Raw genomic sequence first — 17,106 nt, 5'->3', positions numbered from 1 at the left:
GCAGAGGCGATCAGCGCCAAACTTTCTGCCTCATGCCGAAACCCAGCGCCTCTCTCTCTTAGTCGCCCCTCTCTCTCTCTCTCTCTCAGGCGATCAGTTGTACCGACTCACCTAGCACCTCGAATTGGCTTTCCTTCTCTCTCAGAGGCGAACACATGAATTGGCTTTTGATTGGCTTTTGATTGGTTGAGCACCTCCGCCTCCTTGTATTGACTTTTGATTGGTTGAGCATCATTTGCTATTAATTGGCTTTATGTGAGACTAAAACCAAGGTTCAATTTCTATACCGATTTTTTTTTAGGAAGCAATTTCTGTACCAAATTAAAATGATTGTCTTGATATATGTTTCACTGGTGTCAGAACTAATTAATAGCAAAATGCTTAATTAGTTCACTGGCGTCTTGATATATATTTCACTGTTGTCTTGATTGGAATTTAGGAAAATGCTTAATTGAGTTAGTAAGCAAAACTTTGAAGATAAATAAAAGTACAATATGTATATAATATTATATAGGAGTTACATTGTTGAAATATGAAATTATTTCCATATTCAGTTATAGCTGGACAATTGTGACTTAACTAAAGTTATTTTAATGAAACTAAATAACACTCTATGATTTATACAATAGTATTTATTTTATCATTTCAATGAAACTAAATAACACTCTATGATTTCAATCATTTCATCATCAAATAAAGCATACTAAATAAATGGTTAAACAGATAAACAAGAAGAGAAGAGCTTCAGACGAGCGACGAGAACCAATGTCATCATGTGATGTTTCTAATAGTGTAGGGGTAGGCTCAAATGACTTTTATGTCGATAAAGATGAAAATAATCCGAGATTTCATATGCAGGTAATTTTTGTTATTTTATATTTTTAAAACATATACATTGCAACTTAAGTAAGAGTGTTTAGTGATTATGGTTTGCTTATGTTTAACAGTCAGATTTCATCGATCCCTACATCTATTATGAGGAAGCTTGTGAAGTTGATGAACCTTTGTTAAATGATACAAGTAAGCCGTATGTCGGCATGGAGTTCAATACACACGAAGAGGCATACACTTTCTACAACAATTATGCACTTTGTGCTGGATTTAGTGTTCGCAAAGTCACTCAAGCAACTAATAAGAATGGGTTGTCATCGATTCGATATGTTTGTTCCAAAGAAGGCAAATCAGAGTGGCATAAAAGAAAAGAGAGGCCAATTGGATGCTCAATGTAATTTGCTGCCCCTGAGAAAGAACATGGGATTTGCATCTGAAATATGCTGCTACTACTACAATGCGTTTTTATGATGAACTCGATCTAAAGTTCCTGCATCACTTCAGCACATAGCCGTAAAATTACATCCCAGTGTATATATAACCTTTAACCATATATGATATACTCATGTCATCTTGTATATGACAACCCCTTCCCAGTGTATATATACCTTTCATCCCCATAGGCTACAATCATCCAAAGTGGATAACAACAATTAACACACAAATTAACATAAAATTTTTACAAAAAAGTACAATTAATATGCACCATAAGCATAAGGTTCTTACAAAAAAGTACAATTGACAAACTACACTAATTAACAACAATTAACACACAAAGTACACACATCAATACACAAAGTATAATTACTCCGACTAGTATTTTCTTCAGTACCGAAGTGATTTCCGCTTCAAACCTATATCTTGAACCCTTTTTGTGATGTTGCACTTGAGTTATGTTATTGAAATCGGTAGTGATGTCGCACCAACCATTCCACTCATTGCAATTTGGACAACTATAAAATTCTTTTCCATAGTTCAATTTGGTCCTTGCAACCTTCACAACCGTAGACTTATAGCATGCCTTGCAAGGAAGGCTTGATGAAGAGCGACTATATTGGCTACTCATTTCGTCTACACAAATAAAATCAGAACATGTTAGATATTAACCTACAAGACATCAAAATAGACTAAGTGTCATGAAATTAATACCACATATAACCATACTTTTATTAAAAATTTGCTACTTTAGATAACAAAGGATAAAAGGAAATTTCAAATTTCAGAACCCCAACTAAGCCCTTTAGATAACTATATTTTCTTAAAACCAAAATTCTGATTTCTTTCTTTTTTCAAGGAATTCTAGAATTAAACGAGTGAACCTTTGATAAATTTGGAGAAGTGTTTGTCTTTCAAAAAAGTCAGAAAACGCATAAACATCCTTCAAGCAATTCTAGAGAATTGTGAAACTCCAAGCTTGGCATAAGTTTGCTAAATTAAATGAAACCTTAATCAATTAACTCTATAAATTTTTTATGTAAGTTTAAAATCACCATGAAAGAAATTCAAGTTCACATTCTATTTTGATTTCTAATCAGCAAAAATGAAATCAATGATAACTTGATTCCTCATTAAGCAATATGTCATTTGATCAGGAACTACATCTGATTCGAAGTCAAAAAAGAAAAAGAAAAAATTGCCTATTGAGAAATAACAGATCAGGTTGTCAGGTACCAGTAAAATAGAAGAAAAGAAGAAATAACAGGTTGTCAGGTACCAGTTATTTCTAGGTCAAAAAAAAGAAGAAAAAAATGGCATATTGAGAACTACTATGCTGTCAGGTACCAGTGAAATAACATATCAGAGAGAAAGCACACGTGACAAGAGAGACAACCAGTCAGAGGCGGAGGCACTGATCGCGTTTGAGAGAGAGAGGGGCGACTGAGAGAAAGGTGCGCCGATCGCCTCTGAGAGAGAGAGGCACTGATCGCTGATCGCCTCTAAGAAAGGTGTGCTGCCGCTGGAGTTCGCCGGGATCGCCTCTGCTCTCTCCGCCGATGCGTCTGGGATTTAGGGTTTTGCCATGAGAAAGAGGAGGAGAGGGGTCGGGAAGTCTTAATGGGAGCTGTCCATTTCAGAAAATTAGAAGCAAAATTGTAAAGGGACCTCAACTGGAGATGTCCAGTTCCGCATTTTTAATATCTCATCATCTCAGATCAGCACAATTTTTGAAGCAGATCGGAGGGTCAGAAACATGAAGTAAAACAGGCCGTTTACTTCATGAAGCAGGATAGCATTACTCAAATTCTCCATTCTACTTTATAATAAAGGATAAAATGAGTATTTTATAATTCTAAAATGAGTTTTAATAGAAAAATGCAATAAATTGAGTAAATTTATGAGGTTTTGAAATTTAGAAATGTATATTGATATAAAGAATTTTAGAAAAAATATACGTAATTTTGAATTTTTTTTAGGGGGTATCCACAAGATTCTCCCTTTTATTCTGATACAATTTATTATTATTATTATTATTTTTTTTGTATCAACTCTGTAACAATAAAAAAGGGTAAATATGATATCTAAAGTTTCACTTTGAGAGAAATAACAACTAGAAAGAGCGAAAAAAAAACTCTGTTTGGAATTTCTACAACATCTATATTTGAACTCATTATGAGCATGGGTTAAGTTACTCAATTTTAAGGCTAATATCTCCTCCTTATTAATTAGCTTAATGTCTAAATCCTGCAAGGGTCCTGATTTACTGTTTTTTTTAATGATGCTCAGCCGTTGAATTTCCAGATTGCACATAGATAAATTTTCCAAATTATGAGCTTCAACACTAAGTATGCATTGGTCGTGCCGCATATGATCCTAGTGTTGCGCCGCATATGATCCCAGTGCCCGTAAACCGCGCGCCGCACCTATGGACCGTGCCTCTGAACCACGCACGGCACCTGCGGACCGAGCCTGTGCACTGCGCACCCTTTTTTTTTTTTTCTGCTGAAGGTGGGATTCGAACCCAGTTGGGTTCTGTTGGTGCCAAAACTTTTACTCCTACACTAGAGTTCACATGTGTTATGTAAGGGTCCTGATTTACTGTTTTTTTTCGGAATGATGCTCAGCCGTTGAATTTCCAGATTGCACAGATGAATTTTCTAAATTATGAGCTTCAACACTAAGTATGCATTGGTCGCGCCGCATATGATCCTAGTGTTGCGCCGCATATGATCCCAGTGCCCCTAAACCACACGCCGCACCTATAGACCGCGCTTCTGAACCACGCACGGCACCTGTGGACCGAGCCTGTGCACCGCGCACCCTTTTTTTTTTTCTGCTGAAGGCGGGATTCGAACCCAGTTGGGTTCTGTTGGTGCCAAAACTTTTGTCCCTACACTAGAGTTCACATGTGTTATCTTGTAGATAAATATAGCATTTAACTATTTTTCTCTACAAATTTGATTTAAATTATCTCTCCTTTTTATTAAGGAGCTTAATGTTTTCTACTACATAATTTGCTTCCGTTGCTGTGCATGGACACGATTACTAGTTATTGTATATAGAAATAGAACTTATGAACAAACAAAAACAAAATTATTCCTTTATTTTTCTAAGGTCCTGCTCGAATGCAACTTTTTTAATCGGAATAGGCGGGATTTAGCCCAACTCGGATTATAATTCCTTAAGCCCGTTCGGTTAGCCTATTATCTTCCAATTTCATCCTACATTTTCTTTTCGACTTCTACTCAAAATGGTTAAAATAGTGAGGAAAAAGCGTTGTATCCTACTTCTACCAGTAAGCCATTAGAACAGCAAGTAAATATTTACTTTCAAATTCTAAAAAAAGAAAAATAACTAATTTTAACTATCAATATGTGTACCACAATTTTTATGAAAACCTGCAACAGTAAGTCATGGAGAAAGAAAAAAAAAATTAAGAAAGAAAGAATAAACATGCAACAGTAGACTCTGTTGGTGCACAAGCGCACTCTTAAACATGCCCTAAGACCATCTTATGCAGAAATAAAACTTAATCAAGGCAGCGAAATTACCTCGTTCCATCTTGATTGTGTTGTTGCTCGACACTCAATCGAGATCAAAGGCTTGAACACTTCTAGAGCTCTTCTTGAAGGCTTGAACTTTGAACTTGAGGACTCAGATCCTTCCAAAGTTTGCAGCAATGCCTGTCGAGATTCTTCTCCGAAATTGCTTGAACATAATCTTGTCTTTAGACTTAATGGAGCAGTATAAAGAGGCTAAACCTAATTTCAGAAATTAATCTGAGAGAATTGATTGCTGCTGCCTTGGAGACCCAGCCCTTAAATACTCGTGAAAATGCTATAATTACCAAGTCGGTTATGCTATAATTAGCTAAGTCCGTTCAGAATTTAGAATTCTATTTTGATTTAAGAATAACCATAAATACTTCTAGAAGAATATTAGAAATAAACCAAATATGGCCAGAATTTAATCTAGTCAATATTATTATTCTAATTTATCACGAGTTCATATTGCAATATTTCTAATCGGTCCATCAACAATTAGAAATAATTACCCGAATATTCTATACGTATTTCGGCCCATATCCTAATTAAAATACGTATAATGTCTAATTAATGTTATTCTGAATTTGATCACTTATTTAGACACTTATTTATGACAGTATGAAAAACATATAATTATATAACACGTAGTTCAAATTATAATTGTAATTTAGACGTCTCTAAATTCTAACAGACTCCATATTCTTTTTCCTAGATTTATAATGATTGGGTCATTTGTTTATCCAAAAGATGGTAAATATAAGAGAATCAAGTTTTGATCAAAAGAGTAACAATATAGGATGGTTAAAATTTGAAAGAGACTGCCCCCAGAGTCTATGTGGGTGGGGCCCATTTAAAAACAGTAACAATATTTAAATCTTTAAACAGTAACCGGTCTCACCCCGGTCCCACCCTGCAGAGACTCTGGGGGCAGGAATTTCCTGCCCCCCGGGGGCAGACGATTCAGTTTCGTACCATAAAGCAAAGTACTCAGTGGCGGAGCCACAGTGGCACAGGGGTAGGCAGCTGCCTACCCCTGGAATTTTTCTTCTTCTTTTGATTAAGTTTTTCGATAGGTCTTGCCTACCTCTGAATTTGATTTTGCCTACCTCTGAATTCAATTTGGAGTACCAATTGTCAGTTCAGATTTCAGAGATAGTTTGTGAGTTGTTTAATCTAATTAAGAAAGAAATGTATTTTTAAATCTTTGTTCAATTCGGCAATGCCAATGCAATTTTACAACCGATTCGATAGGCAGAATGCAATTTGGTAGGCGGATGAAGGCGGGAAGAGAATTATGAAGGCGATTTGAATCCGAACCCATTTAAAAAAAAATATTCGAATCCAATTTCTGCCCACCCCTGACTCAAATCCTGGCTACGCCACTGAAAGTACTACCTACCTGTTGTGTCTGTAGAAAACATGCAATTGTCTTCATTGTTTTTTCCAATTGACTTTTCTTAGTATGTAACCTTGGCAAGTATTCAAAAAAAAAATAAAAAGACTTTTCTTAGTATGTATGTGCATGTGAATTTTGAAATTACGTATTTCCCCCTCTAATCTAGTTTGCACGGATCTCAAAGCAATTTTGATCCGCGTGCAACACATTAAAATCTGTGCACATTGCCTCAATATCTGTGTGTGTTCGCTTCAAGATTCGTGTTGATGTAGCGCACACGGATCTTAAAGCAATTCGGACGGTAGAGGAACCTTCAGATTCAAATTTGGAGTCAGATGGGCGTATTATGCTTTTTTAATAAAAGAGTAAAATAGGTATTTTATAAATTTAGAATGTGTTTTAATATAAAATACAATAAAATAGGTAAATATGTGAGTTTTTGGAGTTTAGAGGGGGAAAACGTAATATTGAAGTTTTTGAGGGGTATACGTGAAATTGCCCCTAATTCAAATTTCAAAACGAAGGTTCACTCTCTTGTTGTCTCCTCTCGCTCTTCTGTCTCTCCCGGCCGCGCTCTCTCTGACGAAGGTGATGGTTCTCTCTCTGCCTTTCTCTTCCTTCTCCTTCCTTTATCCCCTCCTCCCTCTCTCTTTGCGTTGCTCTCTCAAGTAGTAAAACCCTATAATTATCTGTTTAGGACCTGAATCGAGTTGCTCTCTTTTTCCTCTGCTGTTCTCTTTTAAATAGCTTCTTTAATAGTCTAGTTAGGCCCTGAATCGGGGCTTTAGGTCAGATATTGCCCAATTGTTGTCAATTTGAGGTTCTATTTCTGTAATCTTGATGTTTTGTACTTCTGGAATCATTTCCATTTAAGGCTCAATTAACTTTATGGTCTATATATTGGACGAAACTGTATTGTGATCTCCTATACACAATGTTTTGTTTCTAATATATAAGATTGTATGAGAACTCAATATTTCTAGGAAGTATGGCTGCAAATAGAATATAAAGCATTTGCACATAACATTGAGTAGAACAAACATTACAAAAGCCATTTTTTTTTAAGGTTTCATGAGTGTAATTTCATGTCCACTTTCCCGTTTCCCCTTTGTTCTTTTTCTTTTCTTTTCTGAAAATAACTATCCAAGCTGTAAATGACTTGCAAAATTATCAAAGAAAACAGCTATTCAGGTGGGGGTATGGTTGGAATTTTCCTACTAATTACAGAGGGCAAATTAATTATTTTGTTATTCCAATAAACTATCTGTTGCGTTACCAAACTAGGAAGCAAATCATTCCAAATAATATTCTGCCCTGGAATTCTGTTTGAGCAATAATAACATTTCCAGTGATCATCGTTAACCTAAACCAAATGCCCTCTTCCTTACTTTAGTAATTGCCCATTTTATGCCACTTACCCTGTTTCAGTATTATGCTTTTGCTATTTCTAATAATTGCTAAAGAATTTACCAATGCTTTTTACAGGTGTGAAAGATCATACACCATGAACATTTTGCAGCCTCAATCGGGTAGTGTTGATCTCGCTTTAGAACGAGATTATATCAGCAACTTGCCCAAAGATATAAAAGAGGAAGTTCTTATGAAACTTCCAATTAAAGAGGCGGGGAAGACAAGCCTTCTATCAACCAAATGGAAATATGTGTGGATGTCAATTCCAAAATTGGTGTTCAACAGAGACTGTGCACAGTCAGAGTCAGAGCTAGTTAAGGTTGTTGACCGAGTACTATTACTGCATTGTGGTCCAATTCTACATTTTGTACTCTCTAGTAGGCATGCGTGCAATGAGGCTATTGGTCGATGGATGCTTAACTTATCCAGAAATGGAATTAAGTATCTTGATATAGATTTGTGGGGTTTCTGTGTTGAAAAATGCATGATTCCTTCTAGCTTATTTTCTTGTCTTGCATTGGAACATGTGAAAATATCTGGCTACATTACCATACACGTTCCTCCATCTTTCGTAGGTTTTAAGAATCTTCGCACCCTAAGGCTGTTGAGGTTTAGTTTAGCCGGGATTGCTGTAGCAAGACTCATTTCAAGTTGCCCTTTACTTGAGAGCTTGGAGCTGAAGGGCATTGCTGAGTGTGGTCGTCTTGTCATCCATGCACCAAACCTCACAGAGCTGAATATCTCAGGGAAGTTCAGTGATCTCTGTTTGGAAACCCCCAAGTTGCTTTTTGCGAGCATATGTCTCGAAAATGTCCTTGGAGACTATCTGGATTTCACTACGCCAAGTGAGGATTGTAAGAGTAATATTTTGCGAGTTCTTGGTAGCCTTTCTACGATTGCATATCTTTCCCTATACTCTGATTTTATTATGGTGCGTGAGAAATCCATCCATACTTGAGAAATTAAAGTTCCCATCAATTACGTACCTTAAAAGTGATTATTAATTCACATGCACCTTTTAATTAGTTCTCTCTATACAGCTTGTATTTGGCCTATATGTTAATGATAATCTATTCTTTGACTTGTTTTAGGGTTTAGCCAAGGGGCCCATACCAGAAGTGCTCCCTGTACCCTTCTACCGATTGACAGAGCTGCGTATCAACTTTAATAGTATATGCAAGGAAGAGGTTGCAGCTGCTTTTTGCTTGTTCAAAAGTGCCCCCAACTTAAAGGTGCTCCATTTAGAGGTGCGTCCAACAAGCTGATCACTAATCTGCTACTATCTTGTTTGCTACAATTAATTGATCTTTCTATTGAATCTCATTTTCCCATTGTATTGATTTTTTTTCTTCCAGTTTTGCGGAGAGAGTTACCCTCTATCGTCACTTGCTCAATCGTTTTGGGAGCTGAAAGGAATCGAATCCAACTTGTTTAACTGCCTTGAAATTGTTGAGATAACTGATTTTAGATGTCCTGACTTGATTCTAGAAGTTGCAAATTTCTTTCTGAGCACTGCACCTGTGTTAGAGAAGCTGGTTATCTTAAGCTTTGATGATTTAATGGATGGTGTGGCATTCTTGAAGAAGCTGGAGAGTTTACCAAGGTTATCAAAGGAGGCCAAAATTGTCTTAGATGATCGATATCCTATGATATCAAAGAAAGTTGAAATTGGTCCTTTTTAGTGCATGGAATAGTTCAGCAAGATTTCAAACAATCTGCTTTATTTATTTTATTTTATTTTTACTTTTATTAGCGCTCCAGTGGCATTGGCATATGTTTTGTTGGATATATACTGTATGGTTTTTCTTGTTTGTTTCTATGCCTGCAATTGCAAATATGTACTAATTAAGCAAATATTAAGGAGCGTATTCTTTGCATCTTGATATATGATTAAAACTCGAGTTTGATCAAGACAATCTGATCTAAAATGTACAGCCCGTTTCTAAATTTGTGCTCCAGTTTTACTTGTATATCACCAGAGAGGATCAAACCCTCAAAAAAGTGTTTGTCATGGTGCCAGTAAAACACGTACGTAGTTACTGTTTTTTTATTTTTTATTTTTTTTTATTTTGGCAAATTCAAGCTTGGTTTAGTAAAATGCGTTCTATAGGTACGTACTGGTTTTGTACCAATTAATCCTCTATCTATTTTCTTTCTCTTTTATTTTATGTACTTGGATTTGTTGTGGATCCAAACAAGTACTTTGAACCTCTAATTTTAGGTCAGCGGATAAGTGCTTTAAAACCCCAAATGAATATTTCTCCTTTGTACTGAAACCCTGAAAAGCACTCCATGTACCATTGTACCATCATTTAGTTTTGATAACTCAAGAAAAATACAATACTGGTGAAGGTGCTTGGAGAGTACAAAAAAGCACTGTACCAAGCAAGTCTGTTATTAAATCTATGTATTTATAATTATACATGATCAGACTTTGTAATATGTCTTTAACAATTATCAGTTGTGTCCAAGCCAGAAAAATTCTTCCTCGGAATTCCTTTATGATTATTATTAGAGTGAGGCTATGGTATCATGCATAGCGTATATTGGTCAGTTCTATGAATCAATATCTCCATTTTTGAATTCCAAACAGTTGATCCGAACTATTTAACATGATTTTCGTATGAAAATGTACTTGCCAATAAAATTTTACATTTTTTTGAATTTTTTACTATTCTCTTTTAGACAAGTAGAAAATCACTTAATCTAAAGATTATAGACCATTGATAAGTAGTGATATTTAACCTATCTAAAACTATAGAAAAATATCTAAAAGAATGTAAAATTTAGTCTGTAAGTACATTTTCATATAGTGATCATCTTGAAAATGAAGATATAATTCATAGTACAAACCAATTTGTGCTATGCATAGTACCATAGCCTACTCCCTATATAAATATAACCATTCCTATTCTAGTAACAGTCGCATTTGTTGTAATTGATAAGGTGGCTTTGAAGTGGAGATAGTGTTTTAGCACTTTTGAAGGGAAGAGGCTACTGGAGAGGCACCGGTTAATTAACACTGCTCTCGCTGAGCAGATGAAACAGATCCATGCTCTCTCCATCAAGAAGGCCCTTACCGCGGCCCAGTGGAAGCCCGAGGACAAAGCCCAAGAGTAACTATTACTGCAAAAAATAAAATTAAACTGAAATAATGTATCCCATTCTACTATGGTTGTATTTCTCTTGAAAAGTTGGTTTGAGACCAAATGGTGGAATTCTTTGGTATTTTTCTTATGAAAGAGCATGCTATTGCGTTATGAGTTTATGACCATGGTTTGTAACATTTTTTTTTGCTGAGTTTAATGACACCTAATGGATATCTTAGTGTTACATGTGGAATTCTTTGCATTTTCTTTTTGTTGGTATCACGGATTCAAATTTGCTTTTTTTTTTCTTTCTTAAGAAAATGAGCACCCTCCTATTCCTCCATCCGATCCGTTCAAAATCAATTATACGACTTGAATTGCTTTTTTCTTTTATATCAATATAATCTATTAAAACAAATCAGATGTAATTGAAGCAATATGATCGATTTTAAACGGCTCGGATGGAGGAATAGGAAGATGCTCCTTTTCTTAAGAAAAGCAGATTTGAATCCGGGGCATCACTAATATAGCTGAAAGTTATGGGGGAATTTCACGTATACCCTTCAAAAATCTCAAAATTATGTATTCTCCTCTCTAAATTTCATAATACCATATTTACCATTTTAAATTTGAACAACTCACAAATTTACTCAATTTATTATCTTTTATATTAAAACTAATTTTGAATTTATGAACTTCTCATTTTTTATTTTATGAAAAAAATAAAAAGTATTTAGTATGTGTAAGAGAAATATTCAATCTTCTAATGATTGATTTTCGAAGATAATTGGTCAGTTTCTCTACTTGTAAAGCATAGTGGCATTTAGGCATACATTGTGTGTGTATCACAAGTAAGAAAAATGAACAATTTTCGCTCACGGCAATTTGAATGAATAAATATTTTTCTTAAGCATACTACATATTATTTACTTTTTAATAAAGGGTAAATGAGTATTTTATAAATTTAAAATGAGTTTTAATAGAACAGTAATAAATTGGATAAAGTTGTGAGTTTTTAATTTTTACAAGGGCAACTATGATATTATAAATTTTAGAGGAGAAAATACGTAATTTCAAAATTTTCGAAGGGAATTTATGAAATTCTTGAATTTCACCTCATGCAATCGTGTTATTTTGAGGGATTTGCTGTATAATGTCAAAAGAACAATCTGCAACAACCTCGTGCAATCGTGCAACCGTGTTTTTCAGATCGCTCCTGCAAAAGGGTTCCTATTTTGTTTTTTATTTATTCATTGTGACGATATTGTTACGTGCAATGTTATCAGAACCGGACCGGATATCGAACCGGCAAAGCTTCGGTTCAACGGTTCACTGGTCAAACCGATGGTTCAACCGGTTCAATTGCTGGTTTTTTAAAACACATATAACTTATTATCTTAAAGCCTAACTGATTATTTATTTGCATTTTCTGAAGAGGAATAACAAGAGTAGGTATCAAGTTAAATAAACATGTAACTTTAACAAAAAAAATAGCATGTCATAAAAAAAGGTTATGAAATATATTGCAAAAAATGAGGTTCTTCAACACTGAGCTTGTATACTGGAAAGTTTATATTGGAATCAAACTAAGCTTATACTATAAAAATTGAGGTTTTTGAATAACACTGGACACTTATCCGGTTCAATAATGCAACAGCATAAATTATTACAAGGAGGTGCTGCTTTGACAGAGTTTACCAGCAAACTGAAAATTACAAAAGAGTGACTATAATGGCAAATAAGTTTATCCTTTGACAATATTGTCAGTGTTCAAAAACCTCAATTTTTATAGTATAAGCTTAGTTTGATTCCAATATAAACTTTCCAGTATACAAGCTCAGTGTTGAAGAACCTCATTTTTTGCAATATATTTCATAACCTTTTTTTATGACATGCTATTTTTTTTGTTAAAGTTACATGTTTATTTAACTAGATACCTACTCTTGTTATTCCTCTTCAGAAAATGCAAATAAATAATCAGTTAGGCTTTAAGATAACAAGTTATATGTGTTTTAAAAAAACAGCAATTGAACCGGTTGAACCATCGGTTTGACCAGTGAACCGTTGAACCGAAGCTTTGCCGGTTCGATATCCGGTCCGGTTCTGATAACATTGCTACCCATTATGTTCTTTTACGACTTCTCAGTATGGAATTTTTTTGAGATGAGGTATGTTTACCAGGGCAGAGACTAGGCATCAAATCAACTTAGAAGAATTCATAGGATGTAAAAGCGTTGCTTTAATGATGACAATGCCACCAGATAAGATCATAAGAACGGAGTTTTTATTTTATTTTAATATAATAACTTTTTTTTGTAATAACTCTTTTGTAATAATGATGTAATGGTAAGACAAGTTATCTTTTTTGAAAACTCAATGATGGCTATCAAGGTTATATTGCTAAATGTAATTATAACAACTAATTCTATATTATTAAATTAATTAAATATCTCTGTGATTAACTGATTCCTCCTTCCCTGATACGCACTAGCATAATCTGTTCTTCTTAAATTTCTATAATACAGATCCCATAGCTTTGCATCCTTCCTTGCTCGATTTGCTACTAGCTACGTTGGCATCTTCACACCATGGAATATATATAACCTCGTTTCGTTGTCTCCACAAGAATCAAAGTAATGTCATGAAAATAATAATCCACTTTGAGGCCATGTTTTATAAATAAAATGAGAAACTAATCCTGTCAAATTTAAATAAAAATATTTTTTTTTTCGAATTTTGAAATTGGCTGAGGAATCTTTGTATATTATAGATATTAAAAGCTGATAGACGCGTAAACTCTCATCTTTATTTAAAAAAGAAAGAAAGAACATGGGTAAACCACCGGCTGCTTTCATGTGCGAATCGGTCCAGCTAAATTCTTAACTAATAACATAATATTTTTGTCATATTAAATATTTTACTCTACAGTGAGAAGCTTCTTAAAAGTCACAAAATAATCGGCCATTTTTATTAATATCCTTTAAAAAAAACTAAATTTTAAAAATAACCCTACATTTAATTTTTTTATTAAAAATGTCCCAACCGCCAGGTCCACGAGCGGCCCAAAACACAAGCGGAGCGCCCATGACTGGGGCGCTCCATAGTAACTAGCGGGGCGCCCCATGGCCCTTTATTTTTTATTTTTTATTTTTTTATAGAGATTTTAGTATTTTAATTTGAATAATTTTCTGAAAAAAAAAGTTTCTTATTTAGAGTGTATGCCAAAAAATAAAATATTTGATATATTTACGAAGTGATGTCGTAAATTTTTATAACTTTGATTTTTTTATTTTTATTTTTTTGGTGAACTTTGATTTTATTTGTCAGTTGGATATCACAAGTCTAAATATAATACTAATAAGAACTTGGCCTTTATTATGATTTTTATAATATATGTATAATATACACATATACATATACATATACATATACATATACATATACATATACATATACATATACATATACATACACATATACATACACATATACACAGACACATAAACATAGACATATACATAGACATACACATACACATACACACATATACACATATACATATACTAGTATTTTGATTTAAATAATTTTGTGAAATTTTTTTTTTCTTGTTTAGAGTGTATGCCAAAAAATAAAACATTTGGATATATTTATGAAGTGATGTCGTAAATTCATATAATATGCAATAAATTTTTTTTTTACGAAATTGATTTTCAGTGGTTCGTATAAAAGTTATATAAATTCAATTAATTTTATGTACAGATATTTTCTTATAATTTTGAACGAAAATTTTAACTGAGAATTTTTATTTTTTATTATGTATGCACATATATGTTGATGAATGTCATTTGGAGATGCAATATGTTGGAGATCTTTAACCAAGAGACATCATGTCATGGATCACATGCATACTCTTTTTTTGATATGTTGGATCTAATACGCCTTAGTTTGTATGAAATTTCGGTCTAAACTAAGGCGTATTAGATCCAGCTTGATTCACTTCATAAATATATCAAATGTTTTATTTTTTTGGCATACACTCTAAACAAGAAAACTTTTTCTTCACAAAATTATTTAAATCAAAATACTAGTATATGTATATGTATATGTATATGTATATGTGTATATTATACATATATTATAAAAACCATAATAAAGGCCAAGTCCTTATTAGTGTTATATTTAGACTTGTGATATCCAACTGACAAATAAAATCAAAGTTTACCAAAAAAATAAAAATAAAAAAATTAAAGTTATAAAAATTTACGACATCACTTCGTAAATATATCAAATATTTTATTTTTTGGCATACATTCTAAATAAGAAAACTTTTTTTTCACAAAATTATTCAAATCAAAATACTAAAATCTCTCTAAAAAAAAAAAAAAAGGGGCCATGGGGCGCCCCAGCCACGGGCGCTCCGCTTGTGTTTTGGGCCGCCCGTAATTCTGGCGGTTAGAGCATGTTTAAAAAAAAAAATGAGAGACAGAAGCATTTTTAAAATTTTAATTTTTTTTTTAGAAATATTAATAAAAATGGCCGCAAAATAATGGTCGCATAATAACTTTTTTGTGAAGGTCTCAAAAGTCGCGCATACGCGTAGTTATCTATTTTTATTGTTGTCCACGTGCACCAGCACCGAACAGGTCTCCCAATAGGAGAATGTGCCGCCAGTTAGACATGTTTGAACGCTTTCTTAGGAGAATTTTATATACACCTTCAAATATCTAGAAATTACATATTTTTCTATTAAAATTTATAATATCAGATTTATCGTTCTAAATTTTAAATTTTAAAAACTCATGAATGCTATTTAGTTTACATTTTCTATTAAAATTCATTTTAAATTATAAAGTACCCATCTTATTCTTTATTAAAAAAATAAGAATATATAGTATATGTAAGAAAAATGTTCAATGTTATGATTGGTAGATTTTCGATAACATACAATTCAGTTCTCTACTTGTGATGCATAAACAATAATATTTAGACACACGGTTGTGTGTCACAAGTAAAAAATAAATCATTTGCTTTACAATTGGTCAATTAAAAAAAATAAACATTCTTGATTTCTCTTAAACATGCCACATATTTTTTTAATAAAGGGTTAAGTAGATATTTTATAAATTCAAATGACTTCTAATAGAAAAGGTAATAATTGAGTAAATTCTTGAGCTTTAGAAATTCAGAAGATAAATATGATATTATGAACTTTAGAGATGAAAATAAGTAATTTTTAACTTTTTGAAGGATATAGATGAAATTCCCCCATCTTATTATATTATCCTTGATATCTGTTACTTATAAAACAAAATTTCCGACGCACATTTTGTGCTATTTTCTATTTTTCTGAAAGACCTGACAGAGGCTGTTAAACCCCTCATATAATTAAATACTTTTCATTCAATTGCATGAAAAATTTAACTTTTACTTGTATTCTCATGAAAATGTGATCTTGGCAAAAAGAAAAAAATAACGAAAACGTGATCAATACATGGTAACCATCACTGACGTAGTAGGCATGTTCCCAGAAAATTAGGAAACTATCATTTAATTAATTAATCAATGGTAGAAGACTTCTTCAAAGAAAATTACGTGCCTTTGGAACATCAAGGAATCTGAAAAGATGCCTTTTGTTTTGGCCCCCTTCCCCTTACAGTAATTTTTCTGTGTTCCATAGACTCTAAATATTATAAGTCTTATTCTAATTCCTGCTTTGATACGGAGAGTGCGGCCTCCATTCTCCTTCAAACGGCATGCGTCTGTTAGACGTGAAAGTGACATTATATTGATCCATAATTTATTTTGCTTTATTAAGTAATTATAAAGGAGTTTGACTAATATAATATCAATGTCATTTTAGCCTATATTGTAAGAAGTGTTCTATAGGCCAAATAATATGGACTGAATTAACATATTAAGTCTTATTGGGCTAGGCCCAAATTCTTGATCTGATCTGATCTCAGATCAGACCACGTTTTCTAAAAGGTGCAACCAAATGGTGTGACTGAATGGATGCATAAGCATTATAAATATACATGCAACAGTTCGGTTTCATAGGTTCCAGAAAATTCCATTTCACACATATCAGAAAACATAAGAAAAAGAAAGAGAAAAGACGGGGCTTTCAGATTGGTACTAGCATACCAGTTGACTGTTGATTTTGAATTTGTTCGTGTGGATATTGATAGAGGCGTGACTGCTGGGCTGTTACGTGAATCTGACACGGAACGAAAGGAGAAGAAGGAAAGGAGAAGAAGGCTACCGCTAGACTAGACTTGAAGTTTTCGCTGCGTGTCTAGTGGTAAAATCTGTTTTAATCCTAGAATTAGTTTTATACTTGGATTCTGGTTTTCGGGTAGTGAGCAAATCTTGAACTGTTTCGAATTGTTGCACTATA

The 17,106-nt window shown here is 33.5% G+C and overlaps 1 protein-coding gene across 1 annotated transcript; it reads left to right on the top strand.

Moving 5' to 3' along the window:
- The first annotated feature begins 7,712 nt into the window (after positions 1-7,712).
- Positions 7,713-8,916, top strand: LOC144575635 (F-box/FBD/LRR-repeat protein At1g13570-like). The gene is made up of 2 exons (XM_078325843.1): positions 7,713-8,551; positions 8,712-8,916. The coding sequence occupies exons 1-2, from the start codon at positions 7,715-7,717 to the stop codon at positions 8,883-8,885; spliced, it is 1,011 nt and encodes a 336-aa protein (XP_078181969.1). The 5' UTR covers positions 7,713-7,714; the 3' UTR covers positions 8,886-8,916.
- Positions 8,917-17,106: the final 8,190 nt, after the last annotated feature.

The sequence above is a fragment of the Carex rostrata genome, chromosome 24, assembly GCF_964058835.1.
Source record: "Carex rostrata chromosome 24, lpCarRost1.2, whole genome shotgun sequence".
Classification (NCBI taxonomy): domain Eukaryota; kingdom Viridiplantae; phylum Streptophyta; class Magnoliopsida; order Poales; family Cyperaceae; genus Carex; species Carex rostrata.
This window is presented reverse-complemented; position numbering and strand designations above follow the sequence as displayed.

Excerpts from the sequence above, each read along its gene's own strand:
- LOC144575635 (XM_078325843.1), top strand. The coding sequence starts at position 7,715 with ATGAACATTTTGCAGCCTCAATCGGGTAGTGTTGATCTCGCTTTAGAA. Across the intron at positions 8,552-8,711 it reads TATACTCTGATTTTATTATG|GGTTTAGCCAAGGGGCCCAT; the intron begins GTGCGTGAGAAA and ends GACTTGTTTTAG.